This window comes from Jatropha curcas, chromosome 8 (assembly GCF_041381405.1).
Source record: "Jatropha curcas cultivar XTBG-Jc1 chromosome 8, XTBG_Jcur_1.0, whole genome shotgun sequence".
NCBI classification, from domain to species: domain Eukaryota; kingdom Viridiplantae; phylum Streptophyta; class Magnoliopsida; order Malpighiales; family Euphorbiaceae; genus Jatropha; species Jatropha curcas.
In genome coordinates, this window is record NC_143158.1 from 16,760,758 (window position 1) to 16,787,732 (window position 26,975).

Here is a 26,975-nt window from a genome sequence, read left to right on the forward strand (position 1 = left end):
CAGGAAACACATCAGAAAACTCCTGCAACAAAGAAACAAAACTAGGAGGCAAAGAAGAAGTGTCAATGTCAAGCAAATTAAGCAAAGTGTCCTTAAACCGAATCATTAAGATTGGTCTACCCTCACCAACACTGCTACGGATCTCTCTCTCTTTTACATACATGTTTTGTTTCTTTCTTCCCTCTCTTGGTGTTTCACTCACCAATGGGCCATTCAATTGTTTCTTTTCACTCTTGGCCTCTTTATCCCTTTTTTCTTTATCTTTATTTTCTCCCTCCCCCTGAATACAATTCTGCCCCTCACTTTCTAATATCCTCTTTTGGTCCAAATAGACCTCTTGTGGTGTTAAAGGAGCTAGAACCACATTTTTACCCAAATAGGCTAGGGAGAACCGGTTGGTGTACCCGTCATGCTGGACTCGCCTGTCAAATTGCCATGGGCGGCCTAGAAGAATATGCCCAGCTAGCATAGGTACTACATCACAAGTGACCTCATCCTTGTACCTTCCAATGGAAAATGGCACCTTCACCTGCTTGTTTACTCTTACAGAACCCATATCATTTAGCCATTGAAGCTTATATGGCCTTGGGTGCTGCACACATGTCAAACCCAATTTCTGCACCATGCTCAAACTAGCTACATTAGTGCAACTTCCACTATCAATAATCAAAAGACATACCTTGTCAAGTACTAATGACGCGGAACCCAATGAAAATAAATTTCATGAACTCAATGACAAGTTTTGGAATAGATCAAAGATCTAGAATAAATTCCCCTCTATGGCACCCAAAGCTTAAAGAAGCAAGAACACCAATAATAGAGTAAAAGAATAAGATAAACGCCACAAAGAATTGATAAGTTTACCTTGATTCTTGATGCAATTAGAAGAATGCAATCTCACACTCTCTAAAAACATGAACACGCCTAAGCATGAAGAAATAGTCTTTAATTCATTAATTGATTGTTTTATAATTACAAAATAACAAGCTATTTATACTAATCTAAGAGGTCCAGATCCTTAAAGGATTTAGAGTTAGCTAAGGAGTAGGATTTAGCAAATCTAAACCAACTAAGGATAAGACTAACAAAATTATAACAACTTAAGGATTTGGATATCTAATCCAAATCTACTAAAGATTGACTAAATCTAAACAAAATAAGGCTAATTATTCAAGGGTGGCCGAAATATTGGAGGCCCAACCCATTAGCAAAGCAAAAACTCAAAAATAACTAACTAATATTTGAGAGGCAGGGACAAGCACGGCCTGGGTGTGCTATTTGACACGGGCGTGCTTCAATGTAGGAGTTCCCACGTGAGAGTCAGAGGGAAGCACGGCCTGGGTGTGCTATTTGGCACGGGGGTGCTTCAAAGTCAGAGGGAAGCATGGCCTGGGTGTGCTATTTGGCACGGGGTGTGCTTCAAGGTAGTTGTTTTCCTCAGCAAGTCAGACAAGGGCACGGCCTGGGGTGTGCCATCTAGCACGGGCGTGCTAACCAATTCATGTTCCCATTCAACATGTGCTTCTATTAATGTGAGAAACTTAGATGTTCTCCATGCTTCCTTGAGCTTTATGTTTGAGTGGTAGCCATTTCGTATCATTCCCCCTTTCCTCGAAAAGATTCGTCCTCGAATCTTAGTTAGAAGTTGAGGTATCCATGCTCCCTTGTTCTCCATGGTTACTCCATATTTCTTTGCATGACTTCTTGTAGTTGATCCACTAGGAAGCATTAATGGATTTTTCATGTTGTTCTCCTTGCCCCCTTGAGTTCCACGGATGAGTGATGGCGGATTCGTATCATTCCCCTTTTCCTTGAAAAGGTTCATCCTTGAATCTGCATTAATGTCACAAAAGGAGACAAATTACTAACATTGAAAGCGATGGAAACATCATACTCACCTGGTAAGTCTATCTTGTAGGTGTTGTCATCAATGTGCTCCAAGACTTGTAATGCTATATCTCCATGTTTATCAAACTTAATCTTCCTTTGGTTGGGAAACTTTTCCTTGCGAAAATGTACCCAAACCCAATCTCCAGGTTTAAACACATCATGCCTTTTTCTCTTGTTGGCACGGTTGGCATAGCTTTTGTTCTTCATGTTCATATGAACCCTAGCCTTAGCGTGCATCTCCTTCACCAATGTAGGCTTTTCTTCACTTTGAGGAAATCCCTGCAACAAAGAAACAGAACTAGAAGGTAGAGAAAAAGTGTTAATGTTAGTCAAACTATGCAAAAACTCCTTAAACCGAATCATCAAGACTGGTCTGCCCTCTCTCACACTGTTTTGGATCTCTCTCTTTTTCACATACACAATTGGGCCATTAATTTGTTTTGTATCTTTTATGGCCTCTTTCTCTTCCTCCTTACTCTTTTCACTCTTTTGTTCTGTGGCCTCTTCCTCCTCTTTTTCTTCACTCTTTTCACACTCTGGTTCTTTTGAACTCAAAGCCTCATTCTCATTTTCTTTCAAGGTCGAAACCTCTCTTTCTCTCTCAATTATCTTCCTTTGATCTTCATATACTTCTTGAGGTGATAATGGATCAAGAACCATCTGTTTATCCTCAATTGAAGATTGGCAATCTTCTTCTGGAAATACATTTTCAATTTCTTGCAAAGGATCAACAAACATACTTGGCAAAGATGGGTTAAGATCATTGATGGTTACACAAACTTCTTTGTACAAAGGTACAATTATAGGTTGAATTTGTTTTTCCTTTCCTTCCCCCTCTTTCTTTTTATTTTCACTTATCATGTTTTCACTCATTTTACTTTTACTTTCTTTTTCTTTATTGACAGTTTCAAAACTCATCTTTTTCTTTTCACATTGGTCTTCATACACTTCTTTTGAGAAAGATGAATTTGAACCAGTCATCCACCCATCCTTTGTGAATGAATACCTATTGAGGTAATCCACACTTTTCCGTTCTTGTATCCTTCCTGAATTATTGTTCAAATTCCTAAAGTAACAATTAGGATTATCGACCTCCTCATCTTTAGGTATTTGAAATCTAGTTAGTGTAGTACTAGGACGAGCTCTTGTTGTATTAGAGCGTTGGGCAGCTTTAATCTCCTTCAAACCCTTTCTCATATCTTGGAAGAAACTGTTGAAGCTTTCAAACTGTTCTTGGATTGATTCCATTACAAGTTTTAATTGGGAATCATCTATTTGACTTTCATCCTCACTATTATCTGTACTCATGGTTAGTATTCAAAGAGGAAAAACACAAAAAGATTTGAGTTATTGGTAAATCACTCCCTCACGTGTTTACACTCTTTAATCACTCCTTGCAATTCTTCCAATTGAACTTCAGAATCTTAGTTCAACCAACCAACTCAAAGGCACGTTTATAATCAAGGAATAAAACTGTGAAAAGCAAGCACAAATTCTAGAAAGAAGACTCAAAACGAGATGGATAGTAGCACAAGAACATAAACAATGCACTACTTTAATTATCAATTAGAGTGTAGTAAACAAGCAAATACACCCTAACAATGTAGTAGAAGCAATATAAAGCTCACACAAAAAAAAAAAACAAAGAAACTAGAATTTAAAAGACAATATTAGGATACAATGTATGAATTTAGCTTACTACAAAGTAAACCAAATATGGACCTAATTAATTCTACCCAAAACAAAGCAAGCAATCAAAGAAAAAAACAAAAGAAATCAATGGACAGAATCGAGCACGGGCGTGCTAGATGGAGCACGGGCGTGTGTAAATAGGCCTAGTCCAACAAGTGGAAGTTAGAAAAGTGCACGGTTGTGCTGGAGGTGAAGCACGGGCGTGCTGCCTTGTGTCCCTTTTCAATGCAACCCAATTTAAGTAGGATTCTTAGATTTGACAAGGATTTTAGTAGATTTTGCTCAATCTCAAAAGATATGGTCAACTAATTTTTTTTGTTATCTTATCCACAAGTAGTTAAGATTGGATTTTATCACAAGATTATAGTGGATAACTAAATCTCATAAAATATGGTCAAATCCCTTTAGGATTAGGAACAATCCCACTAAATATGGTCAAATCTCCTAAGGATTAGGAATAATCCCACAAAATATGGCAAAATCCCACAAAATAAGGTAAAATCCCTTTGAATTAGGATCAAATCCCTTGGATTCAGGAACAAATCAAGATCCACACAAGCAATTGCAATGGTGGACGAAATTTTCTTTTTATACTCTTTTTTTTTTTTTTTTTTTTTAGTCAACAAAAGATCTAAGATCTAAACTTCCAGAATTGAAACAAGCACGAAATTACTAAATTTAATTGAGGCAAAAACGAATTGAACTAATCAAACAAGAAAACAAACACAAAAGAAACAAGATGAAGAAGAAAACAAACACAAAAACTAGAAGAACAAGAAAACAAATAAACACAAACCCTAGAGCTAAGATAAATAAGAATTTACCTTAATCTTTGGCTCTGATACCAAACTGACGCGGAACCCAATGAAAATAAATTTCATGAACTCAATGACAAGTTTTGGAATAGATCAAAGATCTAGAATAAATTCCCCTCTATGGCACCCAAAGCTTAAAGAAGCAAGAACACCAATAATAGAGTAAAAGAATAAGATAAACGCCACAAAGAATTGATAAGTTTACCTTGATTCTTGATGCAATTAGAAGAATGCAATCTCACACTCTCTAAAAACATGAACACGCCTAAGCATGAAGAAATAGTCTTTAATTCATTAATTGATTGTTTTATAATTACAAAATAACAAGCTATTTATACTAATCTAAGAGGTCCAGATCCTTAAAGGATTTAGAGTTAGCTAAGGAGTAGGATTTAGCAAATCTAAACCAACTAAGGATAAGACTAACAAAATTATAACAACTTAAGGATTTGGATATCTAATCCAAATCTACTAAAGATTGACTAAATCTAAACAAAATAAGGCTAATTATTCAAGGGTGGCCGAAATATTGGAGGCCCAACCCATTAGCAAAGCAAAAACTCAAAAATAACTAACTAATATTTGAGAGGCAGGGACAAGCACGGCCTGGGTGTGCTATTTGACACGGGCGTGCTTCAATGTAGGAGTTCCCTCGTGAGAGTCAGAGGGAAGCACGGCCTGGGTGTGCTATTTGGCACGGGGGTGCTTCAAAGTCAGAGGGAAGCATGGCCTGGGTGTGCTATTTGGCACGGGGTGTGCTTCAAGGTAGTTGTTTTCCTCAGCAAGTCAGACGAGGGCACGGCCTGGGGTGTGCCATCTAGCACGGGGGTGCTAACCAATTCATGTTCCCATTCAACATGTGCTTCTATTAATGTGAGAAACTTAGATGTTCTCCATGCTTCCTTGAGCTTTATGTTTGAGTGGTAGCCATTTCGTATCATTCCCCCTTTCCTCGAAAAGATTCGTCCTCGAATCTTAGTTAGAAGTTGAGGTATCCATGCTCCCTTGTTCTCCATGGTTACTCCATATTTCTTTGCATGACTTCTTGTAGTTGATCCACTAGGAAGCATTAATGGATTTTTCATGTTGTTCTCCTTGCCCCCTTGAGTTCCACGGATGAGTGATGGCGGATTCGTATCATTCCCCTTTTCCTTGAAAAGGTTCATCCTTGAATCTGCATTAATGTCAAAAGGAGACAAATTACTAACATTGAAAGCGATGGAAACATCATACTCACCTGGTAAGTCTATCTTGTAAGTGTTGTCATCAATGTGCTCCAAGACTTGTAATGCTATATCTCCATGTTTATCAAACTTAATCTTCCTTTGGTTGGGAAACTTTTCCTTGCGAAAATGTACCCAAACCCAATCTCCAGGTTTAAACACATCATGCCTTTTTCTCTTGTTGGCACGGTTGGCATAGCTTTTGTTCTTCATGTTCATATGAACCCTAGGCTCTTCATGTTCATATGTAAGTTTCATTTCTGTAAACACGGCCTCTACCAATCCCTCTTCCTCTTCCTCTATTATTTCTACCTCCTCTTGCCCACATAGGCTCTCTATGCCATTCATCATCCTCTTCTTCATACTCTTCATGCCAAGGTTGTCTAGAGTGCTCTTTGGAAGTGCTTGCACCCCTCCTTGTGGCATTAGGGTCATGTCTTTCTGTCTTTTGCTCTTGAATCTCCAGTCTGTCATTAAAGCTCTCCATAAGCCTAGTGATTCGTCCCATTTCTCCAGAGAAAGCATCTAGAAAGGCTTGTAGTTTTGGATCTTCAACTTTGAGAGGGCTATTATCCTTGTCTCTAGATGAATTAGACATCCTGAAATAAGATTGCAAAAACTAAGGAAATAGTTAGTTTATCACTCCCTCACGTGTTTCTCTCCTTATTTGGCTTTTTTTTTTTTTTTTCAATATGTGGGTTTCACTCCAGCCTTTTACCACTCTTTCCACTTGAATAATTGCACTTCAGAATCCCAAAGTTGCTACAAAAGTCAAGAGAAAGTTAGGAAAAACAAAGAATATAATTAAGTAATGCACAAACTCTATCAAGAAATCACAATGTTTGAATGGCAATACAAGAATAAGAAAGGTGTATTGCTAGAAATCAATAAACTAAAGTGTAGGAACAAGCAAATAACACTTTAGCAATGTTAAATGAAGCAAAGATAGCACACAAACAAGAAATTGAAACTAGAATTTAAAAGACGATTTAGGGATATAGTGTATGAATTTAGTTCACTACAAAGCAAACCAAATATGGACATAATTAATTCTACCCAATCAAAGCAAGCAAACAAAGAAAACCCAAAAAAAATTTTTTTTTTTAAAGGTACTGTAGCAAGTTTGCTTCTGAGTTCCTGTAGCAAGTTACTGTAGCAGACGTTTTAAGGTACTGTAGCAAGTTTGCTTCTGAGTTCCTGTAGCAAGTTACTATAGCACAACGTTTTTGATTTATATCCTCACTTAACCTACAAATGTGACCCAATTTAGGTAGGGTAAGGGCTTAACAAGGTATAAGTGGATGGTTTGTGTCTCCCAATTCAATTTAGGTAGGTAATCACGTAGTCCAACAATGGCTTTTGTGTCTCCCAATTCAATTTTAGGTAGGTAATGACTTTGTCCAACAATGATTTTTGTGTCTCCCAATTCAATTTTTTTGGTAGGTAATGTCTTTAACAACCAATTCAGATCCAGATTTTTTTTTTATCAAGAAATAAGCAAACAACAAGAATAATCAAAGATAGATCTTGAATTAGTCAAAAGGGTAACTAGAAAATGATGCAAACAATAAGAAGATACAAAGAGAAAACTAGATTCAAGAAGATTTAACAAGAAAATTCTAGATCCAAGAAGATCTAATGAGAAATTGTCTAGACCCAACAAGATCTAAAGAGATAATGTCTAGATCGAACAATATTAAAGATTTTTTTTTTTTTTTTTTTTTAAGTCCCTAACCCTAGGATAGATTGAAATCCACAACCACAGTGCTCTGATACCAGATAATACGACCCTAGCCAATTAACAAGTACTCTTGCAAATCAACAAGGAACATCTAGCGGAAGGCATGCAATCTCGGAAGTACCCGACAATCCCTTTAACCCCCAAGTACTCTTGAAGAGAGAAAGCAAGGAATTTAGAACAAGAATCAGAAACTTACCTTCAAGTACTCTTGAAAACAACTCTGAAATTCTTGGTGCAATTAATCTTGTAGAACTCACAAGCTTAACTACTAAGGATATTTTGGTTCTATGAAGAACACAATCTGTTCTTGAAAGAACAAGAAGAAAACGTTTTGTTTTTGATTTCAATTCAATGGTGGCTGCTGTGCAGCTCTTACAACAATATAAATAACCTAAGCTAACCCTAATTTAGCTATTAACTTAAGTTAGCCCAAGCTTAACCCTAATGTGGCCCAAATGGGCTTAATTAAATACAAGTCCAAGCTAACTACTTAAAACAATCCTGACTTAAACATTAACTAACTTAGGCTGGCCCTACTTCAGAAAATAAGCCCAACCAACCTTACACTTAATTAATTAAGTTCACTAAAAGAATTTAAACAAAATGGGGCAAATGGGCCGAAGGCCCTACACAACCCATACTTAAGCTCATAATAAGATAACAACCTCCTAAATTTGCCTAAGTATAGAATCATGTAAAATGCATCAAATGGCAGCCTCATTGCACGCCTCAAGCATCATAACAAGCTTTGGTGCTTCTTCAAGTTCAATCTCACATCTTGCATAATTATGATCTTGAAGCTCCAATGTGATTTGTTCTTGAGCAAATGCATTCAAGGCTGTTCGTAGCTTGGTTGCACGAGCTCTTGTGATTGGCCCCACGGGTAGAGCTAGAGGATCCTTCACCTTGCTTCCTTGATCTGTATCAAAATATGGCAAAATCCCACAAAATAAGGTAAAATCCCTTTGAATTAGGATCAAATCCCTTGGATCCAGGAACAAAACAATATCCACACAAGCAATTTCAATGGTGGACGAAATTTTCTTTCTATACTCCTTTTTTTTTTTTTTTAGTCAACAAGATCTAAGATCTAAACTTCCAGAATTGAAACAAGCACTAAATTACTAAATTTAATTGAAGCAAAAATGAATTGAAACTAAACAAAAGAAAACAAACACACAAAGAAACAAGATGAAGAAGAAAACAAACAAACACAAACCCTAGAACTAAGATAAATGAGAATTTACCTTAATCTTTGGCTCTGATACCAAACTGACGCGGAACCCAATGAAAATAAGTTTCATGAACTCAATGACAAGTTTTGGAAGAGATCAAAGATCTAGAATAAATTCCCCTCTATGGCACCCAATGCTTAAAGAAGCAAGAACACCAATAATAGAGTAAAAGAATAAGATAAACGCCACAAAGATTTGATAAGTTTACCTTGATTCTTGATGCAATTAGAAGAATGCAATCTCACACTCTCTAAAAACATGAACACGCCTAGGCATGAAGAAGTAGTCTTTAATTCATTGAATAATTGTTGAATAATTACAAAATAACAAGCTATTTATACTAATCTAAGAGGTCCAGATCCTTAAAGGATTTAGAGTTAGCTAAGGAGTAGGATTTAGCAAATCTAAACCAACTAAGGAGTTGACTAACAAAATCATAACAACTTAAGGATTTGGAGATCTAATCCAAATCCACTAAAGATTGACTAAATCTAATCAAAATAAGGCTAATTATTCAAGGGTGGACGAAATATTGGAGGCCCAACCCATTAGCATTGCAAAAACACAAAATAAGCTAACTAACTAATGAGAGGCAGTAGGGTGCACGGTCCAGGGCGTGTCAACTTGCACGGGCGTGCGCGCATTGGTGAGCTTCCTTCGCGAGCGCGAGCTTCACATACGCGAGCGCGACCACATCTCGCGAGCGCGATTCTAACGTGCGCGAGCGCGAGAAGCGCAAAGGAGAGGCAGAGAGTTAGGCAGCGCAACTCGCGAGCGCGATTCCAACATGCGCGAGCGCGAGCGACACTGGCGAGCGCGAACCTTCACTGCGCGAGCGCGAGAAGCGCAAAGGAGAGGCAGTGAGGTGCACGGCCTGGGGCGTGCTAGCTGGCACGGGCGTGTGCGCATGGAAGAGTTTTCTTCGCGAGAGGCAGTGAGGTGCACCGCCTGGGGTGTGCCACCTGTCCGGGCGTGCTATACAAACATGGTTCCCATTCAACTTGTGCTTCTATTAATGTGAGAAACTTAGGTGTTCCTTCAAGTTCTTCATAGCACTTGTTGAAAGTAAGGTCATGGAGCTTTTGTGTGATTTGTTCTTGAATATATAAGGACATGGTTGCTCCATACTTCTTTGCACGGCTCCTTGTAATTGGTCCACTAGGAAGTGCTAATGGATTGCCATTGTTGTGGTCCTTGTTTCCTTGAGCTCCATAGGTGGTTGGTGGTAGTGGATCCGTACCAGATTTAGACTTAGCTTGCTTACATGCTATGCACACACCACACAATTTCTTTACATCTCTACGCATTTGTGGCCAAAAGAAATGTTCAGCAAGTATATCATATGTCTTAAGAACCCCAAAATGCCCCATAAGTCCCCCACAATGTGATTCTAACACAAGCAATTCACGCATAGAACATTTGGGTATACAAAGTTTATTTCCCTTAAACAAAAACCCCTCATGCCTAAAGAACTTGTTAAAGGCTCCATGTTCACATGCACTCCAAATAAGACCGAAGTCATCATCATCAACATACAAGGATTTTATATGCTCAAATCCTAACAACTTAGCATTAAGAGTAGTAATTAAAGCATACCTCCTAGAAAGTGCATCAGCCACAATATTTTCTTTCCCTTGCTTGTATTTAATCACAAAAGGAAACTGTTCAATGAATTCAACCCACTTACCATGTCTCTTGTTCAACTTACCTTGTCCCTTAAGGTGCTTTAAAGACTCATGGTCAGTGTGTATGACAAATTCTTTGGGTAGAAGATAATGTTGCTGATAAGGAACCGGGATCGGGAATCAAAGGAATGGGATATAAGTTCGCCTCTATGGCACCCCACGTTTATAATGAAACGGAAACACCAATAATCGAGATTTAAACGCTCTATGGCACCCCACGTTTATAATGAAACGGTAACACCAATAATCGAGCAAAGAACAAGATAAACGCCACAAATGAATTGATAAGTTTACCTTAATTCTTGATGCAATTAGAAGATAGCAAATTCTCACAATCACTCTAATTAAGAAGAACATGCAAGAGCATGAGCAATTCTGCCTTTGATTCAAATTATGCCAAAAATCCCGTTTTACATCTTAAGGAGGCTATTTATATGCCTTAAACAAACATAACCCTAAAGAAGAGCATCTAACTAGGCTGCCCTAGGGCCAAAACACATGGGCTTAACTCTAAAACACAAAATAAAGTCATTTCCAGCCCAAAACAAACAACTTAATATTGGGCAGATTGCATGCATCATAAAACCAACCCAAAACAACTTAAATGAACACTATGAGCCCATATTACATATTAATTAGACCAAAACATGCAACAAGGGATAAGGACACGTCCAAGCCCACATCCCTTACATATTAGCATGGCTAGGGTGTGCTACACCAACAGCACATGTCTCCAACATTGTAAGAAGCCTAGGTGTGCCTTCAAGTTCCACACAACACTTGTTAAATGCCACATCATGAAGTTCTTGTGTAATTTGGGCTTGAACATATAAGGATATGGCTGCCCCATATCTCTTTGCTTGACTTCTTGTAATTGGCCCACTAGGAAACACTAATGGATCTCCCATGTTGTTCTCCTTGCTCCCTTGAGCTCCATGGTTGAGTGATGGTTGATCCATATCATTCCCCCCTTCCTCAAAAAGATTTGTCCTCAAATCTGCATCCATGTCAAAAGGAGACAAATCACTAACATTAAAGGTAGCGGAAACACCATACTCACCTGGCAAGTCTATCTTGTAGGCGTTGTCATTGATGCGTTCCAAGACTTGGAATGGACCATCTCCACGTGCATCTAGTTTAGACTTTCGTTGGTTGGGAAACCTTTCCTTCCGAAGGTGCACCCAAACCCAATCTCCAGGCGCAAACACCAGCTTCTTCCTTCCTTTGTTTGCCCTGTCAGCATATTGTTTGTTCCTCTTTTCAATATTTGCTCGAGCCTTCTCATGTAAAGACTTCACCAATTCAGCCTTTTTATCACCATCTAAACTAGAGAGCTCATGTAAAGGTAAAGGAACAAGATCCAAAACAGTTAGTGGGTTAAATCCATAAACAAGTTCAAATGGAGTAAAACCTGAAGTAGAATGTATGCTTCGATTATATGCAAATTCAATAAATGGCAAACAATCCTCCCAAGTTTTCAAATTTTTACCCACTATCGCACGAAGTAAAGTTCCTAAAGTCCTATTCACAACTTCAGTTTGTCCATCTGTTTGTGGATGACAGGTAGTAGAATAAAGTAATTTTGTACCTAGCTTACCCCACAAAACCTTCCAAAAATGTGAAAGGAACTTAGCATCCCTATCAGAAACGATAGTCCGTGGAACTCCATGTAATCGAACCACCTCTCTAAAGAACAATTCAGCAATATGAATGGCATCATCAGTTTTATGACAAGGAATGAAATGAGCCATTTTGCTGAACCTATCAACCACTACAAATATACTGTCTCTACCATGCCTAGTCCTAGGTAATCCAAGTACAAAATCCATAGAGATATCAACCCAAGGTGAACTAGGAACTGGTAAAGGCATATACAAGCCATGAGGCATAGACTTAGACTTGGCCTGTTTACAAGTAAGGCAAGAATCACAAACTTTCTCGACATCTTTACGCATATGAGGCCAATAAAAATGTTCATTCAACATGTCATAAGTCTTATGTACCCCAAAATGTCCCATCAATCCCCCACAATGAGACTCAAGTACAAGCAAATCACGCATAGAGCATTTAGGAACACAAAGTTTACTGCCCTTAAACAAATATCCTTCATGTCGATAAAATTTATCAAATGCTCCATGTTCACATGCCAAATACACATTGCCAAAATCTGAATCAGACACATACAAATCCTTAACATACTCAAATCCTAGCAACTTAGAACTAAGAGTAGTAAGTAAAGCATGTCTCCGTGACAATGCATCAGCAACAACGTTATCCTTTCCATGCTTGTATTTAATAACGTAAGGGAATTGTTCAATGAACTCAACCCACTTACCATGTCGCTTGTTGAGCTTACCTTGACCCTTCAAGTGTTTTAGGACTTCGTGATCAGTGTGAATGACAAACTCCTTAGGTAATAAGTAGTGTTGCCATACGTTCAAAGTCCTCACCAAGGCATATAGCTCCTTATCATAGGTCGAGTAATTGAGTTGTGCTCCATTCAACTTCTCACTGAAGTAGGCAATTGGCTTCTTCTCTTGCATCAGCACTCCTCCAATACCTACACCAGAAGCATCACACTCAATTTCAAAGGTGTTCTCAAAATTAGGTAAAGAAAGTATTGGAGCGGATGTCAACTTCCCTTTAAGCATGTCAAACGCTTTCTGTTGTTCCTCGCCCCACTTGAACCCAACTTCCTTTTTAATTACCTCCGTGAGTGGTGCAGCAATCGAAGAGAAATCTTGTACAAACCGTCGGTAGAAACTTGCCAACCCATGGAAACTTCGTACATCCGAAGCTGATTTCGGCGTCGGCCATTCCTTGATAGCTTTCACTTTCTCGTCATCCACCTCTATACCCTGCGCACTCACAACAAAACCAAGAAACACAAGTCTATCTATACAAAATGTGCATTTCTTAAGCTTAGCATACAATTGTTCAGTTCTCAAAGCTTGTAATACTAGCCTAACATGCCCAACATGATCATTAAGAGACTTGCTATAAACAAGTATATCATCAAAGTACACAACTACAAATTTTCCTAAGAAAGCACGTAAAACATGGTTCATAAGCCTCATGAAAGTACTAGGTGCATTAGACAATCCAAAAGGCATAACTAACCATTCATACAAACCATACTTAGTTTTGAAAGCAGTTTTCCATTCATCACCTGGTTGCATTCGAATTTGATGATAACCACTCATTAAATCGATCTTTGTAAAGTAAGTAGACCCACACAACTCATCTAACATGTCATCAAGTCTAGGAATAGGGTGTCTATACTTTACAGTGATTTTATTGACCGCCCTGCAGTCAATACACATTCGCCATGTACCATCCTTTTTGGGTACTAAAAGTACTGGAACGGCACAAGGACTCATGCTCTCTCGCACCAATCCTTTCTCCATAAGCTCATCAACTTGCCTCTGCAACTCCTTTGTCTCCGTTGGATTGCTTCGATAGGTTGGTCGATTTGGAATGGTGGAGCCGGGAATGAAATCAATCTGATGTTCTATCCCTCTCAAAGGTGGTAATCCACTAGGTAGCTCCTCTGGAAAAACATCAGTGAATTCCTGTAACATAGAAACAAACACAGGAGGTAAACCATCAAGATTAGTGTCAGCGTTAGAAAACAAAATTTCCTTGAATCTAAGAAGCAACACGGGCTGCCTCAAGGCTATGGCACACTTAACCTCTCTAGCTCTCGCATAAAAAGTGTGTTTCTTTCTCTCCCCTCTTTGTGTTTCACTCACTTTTGGGCCAATAATCTGTTTGGTATCTTTTGTGGCCTCTTTCTTTTCAACCTCTCTTTTAATACTCTTTTGTTCTCTCGAACTGGATGTCTCACTCTCATTTTCCTTCAAAGCTGAAGTTTCTCTCTCTCTCTCAAGTATTTTCTTCTGATCGGTGTACACTTCTTGAGGTGATAATGGAACAAGAGTCACCTTCTTCCCCTTATGAACCAAAGAGTATCGGTTAAAGAACCCGTCATGTAGTGCCTTTCGATCATATTGCCATGGCCTTCCCAACAATAGATGGCCTGCCTGCATCGGTACTACATCACACAAAATCTCATCTTTGTACCATCCAATGGAGAATGGCACAAGCACTTGGCGTGTCACCTTCACCTCTCCACCATCATTCAACCATTGCAATCTATAAGGTTTAGGATGTTTAAGACATGCCAAATTCAACTTATTCACCATACTTACACTAGCAACATTAGTGCAACTACCCCCATCAATAATAAGTAAGCACACTTTTCCATGTATCAAGCATCTAGTGTGAAATATGTTCTCACGTTGTTCAAGGCTCTCCTCCTTAACATGCATATTCAAAACTCGCCTAACAACCAAAGATTCTCCATGTTCAGCAAACAACAAGTTATGCTCATCCTCATCTGAATTATCATTATCAACATCATGCAAATGAGGCATATCATCACAATCACTACATTCGGATTCAGAACTAACATTTCCATCTTCCCTAACAATCATAACCCTTTTATTAGGACATTGAGATGCAATATGCCCTTTTCCTAAACACTTAAAGCATTTAATCTCTCTAGCAGGGTTTATAGAGTTAGAAGTACCTTTGTTTCCTTTGAATGTAGTTTGGGCAACCTCTTTACCTTTCGAAATTGATTCTGTCCTTTGGAAACTAGGACCTTTGAAGTCTTTCTTCTCACCTCCTTTGGACCATTTGGTTCCCAAAGTATTGTTGGAATACTTGTTGGTAGACTTTCCCTTTTTCTGCCTTTCTAGCTTCATGGCCATATCTACCATCTCTTCTAGTGTATCATAGCGATACATCTCCAAAGCATCAGCAATATCGCTATTTAGACCTCCAAGGAATCGTGACATGGTGATTTGGACATCTTCCTCAATCTTAGCTCTTGCCATGCAAATCTCCATCTCCTTGTAGTACTCTTCCACACTCCTCCCTCCTTGCACCATTCTTGCTAGTTTGTTGTGTAAATCCCTAAAGTAATGAGCAGGGACAAACTTTTGGTGCATTAATTCCTTCATGATCTCCCATGGTGGCACTGGTCGCATCCCCCTGCTTCTTCTTTTTAGTAGCAATTGTTCCCACCAAAACATAGCATATCCTTTGAACTCCACAGCTGCAAGATGGGATTTCTTCTCCTGGGAATAGTTATGGCATTCAAAGATTTGTTCTACCTTCCTTTCCCATTCAAGATACTCTTCAGCATTGTTGTTGCCTTTGAATTCTGGAATCCTCATCTTAATTGATCCCAAGTCCCCATCAAGTTTATTAGGATTGGTCTCTTCACTTTCTTCATCATCATGGTCTTGAAATCTAGTTTGTGGACGAGTTCTAGTTGTATTAGAGCTATGTGAAGCTTTTATCTCTTGCAATTCCTCCCTCATGTCTTGGACAAGATTATTGAAGGTTCTAAACTGTCCTTGAATTGCTTCCATGAAAAGTTTCAATTGAGGATCTTTAATTGGAATTCCATCATTACCATCTCCAGATTTGCCTGTACTCATGGTTAGTATTCAAAAATAGAAAACACGAAAAAAATTTGAGTTAGTGATAAGGCACTCCCTCACGTGTTTACACTCCTCAATCACTCCTTGCAAATCCTCCAATTGTACTTCAGAATTTCAGGCCAACCAATCAATCTCAAAGCAAGTTTAGAACACAAGGAAAATAAACCTTAACAAAAGAAACGTAAGCACAATTCTAGAATGAAAACTCAAACGAAATGAATGGTAGCACAAGAACAAAACAATGTACTACTTGATTATTAATTAGAGTGTTGGAACAAGCAAATACACCCTAACAATATAAATGAAGCAAAGATAGCACAAAAACAAGAAATAGAAACTAGAATTTAAAAGACAATTTCTGGATATAATGCATGAATTTAGTTCACTACAAAGCAAACCAAATATGGACCTAATTAATTCTACCCAATCAAAGCAAGCAAACAAAGAAAACCCAAAAAAAAAATTTTTTTTTTAAAGGTACTGTAGCAAGTTTGCTTCTGAGTTCCTGTAGCAAGTTACTGTAGCATACGTTTTAAGGTACTGTAGCAAGTTTGCTTCTGAGTTACTGTAGCAAGTTACTGTAGCACACGTTTTTGACTTATATCCTCACTTAACCTACAAATGTGACCCAATTTAGGTAGGGTAAGGACTTAACAAGGTATAAGTGGATGGTTTGTGTCTCCCAATTCAATTTAGGTAGGTAATGAATTAATATTTAGGTGGTCCAACAATGAATTTTGTGTTTTCTCAAGATAAGATCCCAAATCAAGTCAAAATATAATATCCTTCAATTGAATGTAAGATAGACTATCAATAAATTCCCAAATCAAGTCAAAATGCCTTTAGGTTGCCCAGCAATTGTGTCTTCCAATTTCAATCTAGGTAGATATTGACTTAGTATGTAGGTTGTCCAACAATTTTGTGTCTCCCAATTCAACTTAAGTAGGTAATGACCTTAACAAATTCTGACTTATCTCTCTTTATCAATGACCTTTTTTTTTTTTTTTTTTAATCAAGAAACAAGCAAACAACAAGAATATTCAAAGATAGATCTTGAATTAGTCAAAAGGGTAACTAGAAAATGATGCAAACAATAAGAAGATACAAAAGAAAACTAGATTCAAGAAGATTTAAATAGAAATTATCTAAATCCAACAAAATCTAAAGAGAAATTGTCTAGATCCAACAAGATCTAAAGAGATAATGTCTAAACAAGATCTAAAGAGAAAATGTCTAGATCCAACACGATCTAAAGAGAAAAATCCAGATCTAGAATGAAAGCAAGTATTAAGATAACATCAAAGGAAATCCAGCAAATAGAAAACTCAAATTCCTAAACTAAGATAACAGAACTTACCCCAAAACTTTGATTTGGCTCTGATACCAAATGATAAGGAACCGGGATCGGGAATCAAAGGAATGGGATATAAGTTCGCCTCTATGGCACCCCACGTTTATAATGAAACGGAAACACCAATAATCGAGATTTAAACGCTCTATGGCACCCCACGTTTATAATGAAACGGTAACACCAATAATCGAGCAAAGAACAAGATAAACGCCACAAATGAATTGATAAGTTTACCTTAATTCTTGATGCAATTAGAAGATAGCAAATTCTCACAATCACTCTAATTAAGAAGAACATGCAAGAGCATGAGCAATTCTGCCTTTGATTCAAATTATGCCAAAAATCCCGTTTTACATCTTAAGGAGGCTATTTATATGCCTTAAACAAACATAACCCTAAAGAAGAGCATCTAACTAGGCTGCCCTAGGGCCAAAACACATGGGCTTAACTCTAAAACACAAAATAAAGTCATTTCCAGCCCAAAACAAACAACTTAATATTGGGCAGATTGCATGCATCATAAAACCAACCCAAAACAACTTAAATGAACACTATGAGCCCATATTACATATTAATTAGACCAAAACATGCAACAAGGGATAAGGACACGTCCAAGCCCACATCCCTTACATATTAGCATGGCTAGGGTGTGCTACACCAACAGCACATGTCTCCAACATTGTAAGAAGCCTAGGTGTGCCTTCAAGTTCCACACAACACTTGTTAAATGCCACATCATGAAGTTCTTGTGTAATTTGGGCTTGAACATATAAGGATATGGCTGCCCCATATCTCTTTGCTTGACTTCTTGTAATTGGCCCACTAGGAAACACTAATGGATCTCCCATGTTGTTCTCCTTGCTCCCTTGAGCTCCATGGTTGAGTGATGGTTGATCCATATCAGTTGCCATACCTCCAATGCTCTCACTAAAGCATACAGCTCCTTGTCATAGGTTGAATAATTGAGTTGTGCCCCATTGAGTTTCTCACTGAAATAGGCAATAGGCTTTCGTTCCTGCATCAACACTGCACCAATACCTACACCAGAAGCGTCACACTCAATCTGACACGGATCAAGGAAGCAAGGTGAAGGATCCTCTAGCTCTACCCGTGGGACCAATCACAAGAGCTCGTGCAACCAAGCTACGAGCAGCCTTGAATGCATTTACTCAAGAACAAATCACATTGGAGCTTCAAGATCATAATTATGCAAGATGTGAGATTGAACTTGAAGAAACACCAAAGCTTGTTATGGTGCTTGAGGCATGCAAAGAGGCTGCCCATTGATGCATTCTATATGGTTCTATACTTAGGCAAATTTAGGAGGATGTTATTTTATTATGAGCTTAAGTATGGGCTGTGTAGGGCCTCAGGCCCATTTGTTCTGTTTTTCATTTAAATTCTTTAGTGGACTTAAGTAATTATTGTAAGGCTGGTCGGGCTTATTTTCCAGAGTTGGGCCAGTCCTAGATTAGTTAATGTTTTAAGTCAGGCTTATTTTAATTAGTTAGCTTGGACTTGTATTTAATTAAGCCCAATTGGGCCACATTAGGTTTAGGCCTGGGCTAACTTAAGTTAATAGCTAAATTAGGGTTAGCCTAGGTTATTTATATTGCATTGTAAGAGCTGCACGGCAGCCACTATTGAATTTTAATCAAACAAACGTTTGTTTCTTTGTTCTTTCAAGAACAGACCGTGTTCTTCATCTTGCATGAACAGCACCATATCTACCTTAGTAATTAGGCTTGTGAGTTCTACAAGATTAATTGCGCCAAGAATTTCAGAGTTGTTTTCAAGAGTACTTGAAGGTAAGTTTCTGATTCTTGTTCTAAATTCCTTGTTTTTCTCTCTTCAAGAGTACTTGGGGGTTAAAGGGATTGACGGGTACTTCCGTGATTGCATGCTTTCCGCTAGATTACCTTGTTGATTTGCAAGAGTACTTGTTAATTAGCTAGGATCATATTATCTGGTATCAGAGCACTGTGGTTGTGGATTTCAATCTATCCTAGGTTAGGGACTTTAAAAAAAAAAAAAAGAAAAAAAAAAAAAGAAAAGAAGAAGGACTTTTTGTTTATATTTTGCTGCAAATTCGCATTGACAAAAAAAAAAAAAAAAAAGGACAGAATTATTATTCGTATGACCTGAGAGTTATATGCTAGTAAACTATATGCTTGTATGAAGCACTTGAGAATTGATTTGTGACAACCTGAAATTGTGCACTGAAGTGAATTGATATCCTAGCAATGCTATAGTTACATGCTGTTCTTGGGAAAATTTTCTTGAATACTTGCTTTGATAATTAGATTGATTAGGTCCATAGTTAATTTTGCTTTGTAGTGAATTAACTTCATTCATCTTGTCCAGAATTGTCTATTTGTTGATTCTAGTAATCTATTATTTGTTTGTGTGGAACAATTAGAGCTGTAGTAGTTAGGAAATTTTGGATTTCACACCTTCAGGGAGAAGCACGCCCGTGCTACCCCTATAATCAGCCTGTGCTTACCTCTGGAAGTCCAGCGAATCTGCAGGCTGGGAGAAGCACGCCCGTGCTACCCTTCTAATCAGCCCGTGCTTGCTTCTGGAAGTCTAAGCACGCCCGTGCCAAACATAGCACGCCCGTGCTCACCTCTGGAAGTCCAAAACTTGCCCGTGCCGTTCCAGCACGCCCGTGCTTTGCCTCTTTTCATTGCTAAAGTGTTATTTGCTTGTTCCTTCACTTTAGTTTGTTAACTTCAAGCAATACACCTTCTTGTTCCTGTTTTGCCATTCAAAACGTTGTGATTTCTTGATAGAGTTTGTGCATTACTTGATTATATTCTTTGCTTTCCTAACTTTCTCTTGACTTTTGTAGCAACTTTGGGATTCTGAAGTGCAATTATTCAAGTGGAAAGAGTGGTAAAAGGCTAGAGTGAAACCCACATATTGTGAAAAGCCAAATAAAGAGAGAAACACGTGAGGGAGTGATAAACTAACCATTTCCTTTAGTTTTGTGTTTGCAATCTTATTTCAGGATGTCTGATTCATCTAGAGACAAGGATAACAGCCCTCTCAAGGTTGAAGATCCAAATCTACAAGCCTTTCTAGATGCTCTCTCTCGAGAGATGGGACGAATCACTAGGTTTATGGAGAGCTTTAATGACAGATTAAAGCTTCAAGAACAACAGACGGAAAGACATGACCACAATGCCACAAGGAGGGGTACAACAAGAGCTCGTCCTAGTACTACAACAATTAGATTTCAAACTCCTGAAAATGAGGAGGTTGATAATCCTGATCATTACTTTAGGGATTTGAATAATAAGTCAGGAAGGGTGCAAGGAAGGAAAAGTGTGGATTACCTCAATAGATATTCAATCACAAAGGATGAGCAAAAGACCATTCTAACACCAGTTTGGTCAGAAGAAGTGTATGTCGACCAATATAAAGAGCAAGGTATGAGACTTGAGGGTGAAAAGGAAGAAAAAGAGAGAGAAAATAAAATGAGTGAAAATACACAAAGTGCAAATAAAAAGATAGAGGGAGAAGAAAAGGAAAAACATGTGAGCTTAATAGCTAGGACAAGTGAGGATAAACATGTTTTGCACAACAATCAACCTATAGTTGTAACTTTGTGCAAAGAAGCTTATTTGTCCAGTAATGATCCTAACCCACATTTGCTAAGTGTGTTTGTGGACCCTTTGCAAGAATTTGAAGTATCTACTAATCAAAAGAAGCTACTTGAGAGAGAGGCTTCAACTTTGAGGGAAAATGGGATTGATGCTTTGAGCTCGAGAGAACGAACGAGTGTAAAGAGTGAGGTTGGGAAAAAAGAGGCCACAAAAGACATAAAAAAAATTAATGGCCCAATGGTGAGTGAAACACCAAGAGAGGGAAGAAAGAAACAAAACATGTATGTGAGAGAGATCCAAAGCAGTGTTAGTGAGGGTAGACCAGTCTTAATGATTCGGTTTAAGGAAATTTTGATTAATTTGACTAACATTGACACTTCTTCTTTGCTATCTAGTTGTGTTTCTTTATTGCAGGAGTTTGCTGATGTGGTGTTTAAACCTGGAGATTGGGTTTGGGTGCACATGAGGAAGCAAAGATTCCCAAACCAAAGGAAGGGAAAGCTTGCTGCCCGAGGTGTTGGGCCTTTTCAAGTGTTGGAGAGGAGCAATGACAATGCCTACAAGATTGATCTACCAGGTGAGTATGGCGTGTCTACTACCTTTAATGTTTTTGACCTTTCTCCATTTGATTATGATTCAGATTTGAGGACAAATCTTTTTGAGGAGGGAGGGAATGATACGGATCAAGGAAGCAAGGTGAAGGATCCTCTAGCTCTACCCGTGGGACCAATCACAAGAGCTCGTGCAACCAAGCTATGAGCAGCCTTGAATGCATTTACTCAAGAACAAATCACATTGGAGCTTCAAGATCATAATTATGCAAGATGTGAGATTGAACTTGAAGAAACACCAAAGCTTGTTATGGTGCTTGAGGCGTGCAAAGAGGCTGCCCATTGATGCATTCTATATGGTTCTATACTTAGGCAAATTTAGGAGGATGTTATTTTATTATGAGCTTAAGTATGGGCTGTGTAGGGCCTCAGGCCCATTTGTTCTGTTTTTCATTTAAATTCTTTAGTGGACTTAAGTAATTATTGTAAGGCTGGTCGGGCTTATTTTCCAGAGTTGGGCCAGTCCTAGATTAGTTAATGTTTTAAGTCAGGCTTATTTTAATTAGTTAGCTTGGACTTGTATTTAATTAAGCCCAATTGGGCCACATTAGGTTTAGGCCTGGGCTAACTTAAGTTAATAGCTAAATTAGGGTTAGCCTAGGTTATTTATATTGCATTGTAAGAGCTGCACGGCAGCCACTATTGAATTTTAATCAAACAAACGTTTGTTTCTTTGTTCTTTCAAGAACAGACCGTGTTCTTCATCTTGCATGAACAGCACCATATCTACCTTAGTAATTAGGCTTGTGAGTTCTACAAGATTAATTGCGCCAAGAATTTCAGAGTTGTTTTCAAGAGTACTTGAAGGTAAGTTTCTGATTCTTGTTCTAAATTCCTTGTTTTTCTCTCTTCAAGAGTACTTGGGGGTTAAAGGGATTGACGGGTACTTCCGTGATTGCATGCTTTCCGCTAGATTACCTTGTTGATTTGCAAGAGTACTTGTTAATTAGCTAGGATCATATTACAATCTCAAATGTTTTATCAAAGTCAGGTAAAACTAAAATAGGAGCATAACAAAGAATGGATTTTAAAGTATCAAACGCCCTTTGTTGCGCTTCCCCCCATTTGAACCCAACTTCCTTCTTTACCACCTCTGTGAGTGGGGCTGCTATGGTAGAGAAGTCCTTCGCAAACCTCCAATAGAAGCTTGCCAAGACATGGAAAGTCCTCACCTCAGAGATAGATTTAGGAATTGGCCATTCCCGAATTGCTTGAACCTTCTCCTCATCAACCTCAATCCCCTGTGCACTCACAACAAAACCAAGAAAAACAAGCCTATCTATGCAAAAAGTGCATTTCTGTAGCTTAGCATATAACTTTTCAGCTCTCAAAGTTATCAATACTAACCTAACATGCTCAATATGGTCATCAATAGATTGGCTATAAATTAGTATATCATCAAAATAAACCACAACAAATTTGCCTAGAAAAGCACGTAAGACATGGTTCATTAATCTCATGAAAGTATTAGGTGCATTAGTTAGACCAAATGGCATAACCATCCACTCATATAAACCATATTTAGTCTTAAAGGCAGTTTTCCATTCATCACCTAACTTCATTCTAATTTGATGATATCCACTCATTAAATCAATTTTAGAAAAGTACTTACTACCATGCAGTTCATCTAGCATATCATCTAGCCTAGGAATTGGATGGCGATACTTAACTGTGATTTTATTGACAGCTCGGCAGTCAACACACATCCTCCAAGAACCGTCCTTCTTAGGCACAAGTAATACAAGAACTGCACATGGGCTCATACTCTCCCTCACAAATCCTTTAGACAACAGGTCATCAACTTGGCATTGCAACTCCTTAGTCTCCATGGGGTTGCTCCTATAAGCTAGCCTGTTAGGAATTGTAGCTCCAGGCACGAAGTCAATCTGATGTTCAATGCCTCGAAGAGGTGGCAGTCTGCTAGGCATTTCATCAGGAAATACATCAGAAAACTCCTGCAACAAAGAAACAAAACTAGAAGGCAAAGAAGAAGTGTCAATGTTAGTCAAATTAAGCAAAGTTTCTTTAAATCGAATCATTAAGATTGGCCTACCCTCACTAACACTACTGCGGATCTCTCTCTCTCTTACATACATTTTTGTTTCTTTCTTCCCTCTCTTGTTGTTTCACTCTCCAATGGGCCATTCAATTGTTTCTTTTCACTCTTGGCCTCTTTTCCCCCTTTTTCTTTATCTTTATTTTCTCCCTCCCCCTGAATACAATTCTGCCCCTCACTTTCTAATATCCTCTTTTGGTCCATATAGACCTCTGGTGGTGTCAAAGGAGCTAGAACCACATGTTTACCCAAATAGGTAAGGGAGAACCGGTTGGTGTACCCATCATGTTGGACTCGCCTGTCGAATTGCCATGGGCGGCCTAGAAGAATATGCCCAGCTAGCATAGGTACTACATCACAAGTGACCTCATCCTTGTACCATCCAATGGAGAATGGCACCTTCACCTGCTTGTTTACTCTCACAGAACCCATATCATTTAGCCATTGAAGCTTATATGGCCGTGGGTGTTGTACACATGTCAAACCCAATTTCTGCACCATGCTCAAACTAGCTACATTAGTGTAACTTCCACTATCAATAATCAAAAGACATACCTTGTCAAGTACCAAGCATCTAGTATGGAAAATATTCTCTCTTTGTTCTAAGCTCTCCTCTTGAACTTGCATGTTGAGAACTCGCCTGGTAACTAGTAATTGTCCCATCTCAGGTTGTAAAACTTCTTCATCAACCTCATCATCAGCATTGCAGTCCTCAAGTGGCGGCATTGGGTTTTCTTCATCCTCAGATTCAGAATAGGTGTATCCATCTCGAATCACTATTACTCTCTTGTTAGGGCATTGAGAAGATATATGGCCCTTCCCCATACACTTGAAACATTTGATGTCTCTACTAGGAGTATTGGAACTTGACCCCTTTGAATTAGTTGGGGCATTAGGCATGAATGCCTTAGACACTGAATCTGTCCCCTTTTGTGTAGAGTTTTGAAACTCCCTTTTCTCCTCTCTTTTAGGCCATCTCGTACCCCAAGAGTTGCTGTTATTATTTGTAGCCCTATATGATGTGGTGTTCTTTCCTTTTCTCTGCTTCTCTAACTTCATAGCCATATTCAGCATCTCCTCCATGGAATCATACTTGTACATCTCGAGTGCATCAGCTATGTCCTTATTAAGGCCACCTAGGAATCTAGCCATAGTCACCTCCTCACTCTCTAATATGATCCTAGCTAATTAACAAGTACTCTTGCAAATCAACAAGGTAATCTAGCGGAAAGCATGCAATCACGGAAGTACCCGTCAATCCCTTTAACCCCCAAGTACTCTTGAAGAGAGACAAACAAGGAATTTAGAATAAGAATCAGAAACTTACCTTCAAGTACTCTTGAAAACAGCTCTGAAATTCTTGGCGCAATTAATCTTGTAGAACTCACAAGCCTAATTACTAAGGTAGATATGGTGTTGTTCATGAAAGGATGAAGAACACGGTTTGTTCTTGAAGAACAAAGAAAAACACGTTGGTTTTAATTCAAATTAATGATGGCTGCCGTGCAGCTCTTACAATGCAATATAAATAACCTAAGCTAACCCTACTTTAGCTATTAACTTAAGTTAGCCCAGGCCTAAACCTAATGTGGCCCAATTGGGCTTAATTAAATACAAGTCCAAACTAATTAATTAAAACAAGCTTGACTTAAACATTAGCTAATCTAGGGTTGGCCCAACTCTGGAAAATAAGCCCAACCAACCTTACACTAATTAATTAAGTCCACTAAAGAATTAAACAAAAACAAGACAAATGGGCCAGAGGCCTTACACAACCCATACTTAAGCTCATAATAAAATAACAACTCCTGAATTTGCCTAAGTATAGAATCATGTAAACTTCATCAACAGGTAGCCTCTTTGCACGCCTCAAGCACCATTACAAGCTTTGGCGTTTCTTCAAGTTCAACCTCACATCTTGCATAATTATGATCTTGAAGCTCCAATGTGATTTGCTCTTGAGTAAATGCAGTCAAGGCTGCTCGTAGCTTGGTTGCACGAGCTCTTGTGATTGGTCCCACGGGTAGAGCTAGAGGATCCTTCACCTTGCTCCCTCGATCCGTATCACTCTCCTCGATATGTGCTCTGGCCATGCACATCTCCATATCTTTATGGTAGTCCTCTATTGATTTGGCTCCTTGGACGAGTCTATGAAGCTTCTGATGCAACTCCCTGAAAATAATGTTCAAGAAGAAAATGTTTTCTCATTACCTCCTTCATATCCTCCCAATTGTGGATAGGTCGTCTTCCCACTTTTCTTCGTCTCTAATTAAGTTGATCCCACCAAAACAGAGCATAGTCTTGGAACTCTAAGGCTGCAATCTTCACCCTTTTCTCCTCAGTATACTTGTTGCATTCAAAGATCATCTCAACCTTCCTCTCCCATTCCAAGTATTCGTCTGCATTGTTTCGGCCTTTGAAAGGTGGCACCTTGAGTTTGATGTTACCCAAGTTACCATCTAATGGTGTATCAACCTCTTCTTCATCCTCCCCATAGTAAGTTTCATTTCGGTAGACACGGCCTCTACCAATCCCTCTTCCTCTTCCTCTGTTATTTCTACCTCCTCTTGCCCACACGGGCTCTCTATGCCATTCATCATTCTCTTCTTCATACTCTTCATGCCAAAGTTGTTTAGAGTGCTCTTTGGAAGTGGTTGCACCCCTCCCTGTGGCATTAGGGTCATGTCTTTTTGTCTTTTGTTCTTGAATCTCTAGTCTGTCATTAAAACTCTCCATAAGCCTAGTGATTCGTCCCATCTGTCTAGAGAAGGCATCTAGAAAGGCTTGTAGTTTTGGATCTTCAACTTTGAGTGGGCTGTCATTCTTATCTCTAGATGAATCAGACATCCTGAAATAAGATTGCAAACACAAACTAAAGGAAATGGTTAGTTTATCACTCCCTCACGTGTTTCTCTCTTTACTTGGCTTTTCACAATATGTGGGTTTCACTCCAGCCTTTTACCACTCTTTTCACTTGAATAATTGCACTTCAGAATCCCAAAGTTGCTACAAAAGTCAAGAGAAAGTTAGGAAAGCAAAGAATATAATCAAATAATGCACAATCTCTAACAAGAAATCACAACATTTTGAATGGCAATACAAGAATAAGAAAGGTGTATTGCTAGAATTTAATAAACTAAAGTGGAGGAACAAGCAAATAACACTTTAGTAATGATAAGAGGCAAAGCACGGGCGTGTTGGAACGGCACGGGTAAGTTTTGGACTTCCAGAGGTGAGCACGGGCGTGCTATGTTTGGCACGGGTGTGCTTAGACTTCCAGAAGCAAGCACAGGCTGATTAGAGAGGTAGCACGGGCGTGTTTCTCCCAGCCTGCAGATTCGCCTGGACTTCCAGAGGCAAGCACAGGCTGATTATAGGGGTAGCACAGGCGTGCTTCTCCCTGGATGTGCGAAATCCAATATTTCCTAACTACTATAGCTCTAATTGTTCCAAACAAACAAATGGCAGAATACAAGAATCAACAAATAGACAATTTTGGACAAGATGAATGAAGTTAATTCACTACAAAGCAAAATTAACTATGGACCTAATTAA

General features: G+C 38.7%; 1 protein-coding gene and 1 pseudogene across 1 annotated transcript; both read right to left on the minus strand.

Annotated features, from left to right (window-relative positions):
- Positions 1–299: 299 nt before the first annotated feature.
- LOC149494258 (uncharacterized) lies at positions 300–24,572 on the minus strand. Its single transcript, XM_089725437.1, has 8 exons — positions 23,701–24,572; positions 23,107–23,281; positions 22,499–22,605; positions 13,332–13,929; positions 13,080–13,196; positions 12,216–12,644; positions 405–592; positions 300–354 (listed from the first exon to the last, which is right to left on the minus strand). Exons 1-8 carry the CDS (start codon positions 24,570–24,572, stop codon positions 300–302), a joined length of 2,541 nt encoding a protein of 846 aa, XP_089581563.1.
- Positions 24,573–26,259: 1,687 nt separating this feature from the next.
- Positions 26,260–26,975, minus strand: part of LOC149494259 (uncharacterized) — a 45,288-nt pseudogene continuing 44,572 nt past the window's right edge.